This window comes from Apaloderma vittatum, unplaced genomic scaffold (assembly GCF_000703405.1).
Source record: "Apaloderma vittatum isolate BGI_N311 unplaced genomic scaffold, ASM70340v1 scaffold33368, whole genome shotgun sequence".
Classification (NCBI taxonomy): Eukaryota; Metazoa; Chordata; class Aves; order Trogoniformes; family Trogonidae; genus Apaloderma; species Apaloderma vittatum.
The window spans coordinates 4864-5305 of record NW_009733321.1 but is presented as its reverse complement, the minus strand read 5'-3'; the positions used below and the strand labels follow the sequence as shown (position 1 = coordinate 5305).

Below are 442 nucleotides of genomic sequence, written 5' to 3'. Positions count from 1 at the left end.
GCTTGGCGTCCTTCATCGAGCGCCGCAGGCACCAGTACGACGTGCACCCGGTCCCTGGCGTCAAGAGTTTCCTGATGAGCAGGCTGAACCCGGGCACGTAGCGCTTCCACCCCTGGGGTGCTACGCTGCTGGCGCTGAGGCAAGGCGCTGGGAGCGAGCAGGCGCAGAGCAGATCTCTCTGTACATAGTCCCGTATTTGGCGCTTGCATTTCACGCGGCTTCCCTAACTGCAGGGCACAAACCCTTGTGGAGGTGGCAGTGCCTGCCCGGTGCCTCGGGACCAAAGCAAAGGGGATAACGGCGGCGGGTACCACCCCCTCCCCCGGCTCCTCTTGGGACACGCGGGATTGTCGCATCCGACGCCAAAAAAGGACTGCGGGAAGCAAACACTAACTGGAAACAAGAGCCAGAATTGCAGTTGCCTTAATCTTTGTGAGGCAGC

The 442-nt window shown here is 61.3% G+C and overlaps 1 protein-coding gene across 1 annotated transcript in view; it reads left to right on the top strand.

The window, feature by feature from the left end:
* Positions 1–101, top strand: part of LOC104278741 (kalirin-like) — a gene marked incomplete at its 5' end in the record, with an annotated part of 44525 nt that extends 44424 nt beyond the window's left edge. Inside the window, 1 exon segment of the mRNA XM_009875816.1 lies at positions 1–101. This exon segment is cut by the window's left edge and continues 305 nt beyond it. Within this exon segment, the coding sequence (XP_009874118.1) occupies positions 1–101 (101 nt within the window).
* Positions 102–442: the final 341 nt, after the last annotated feature.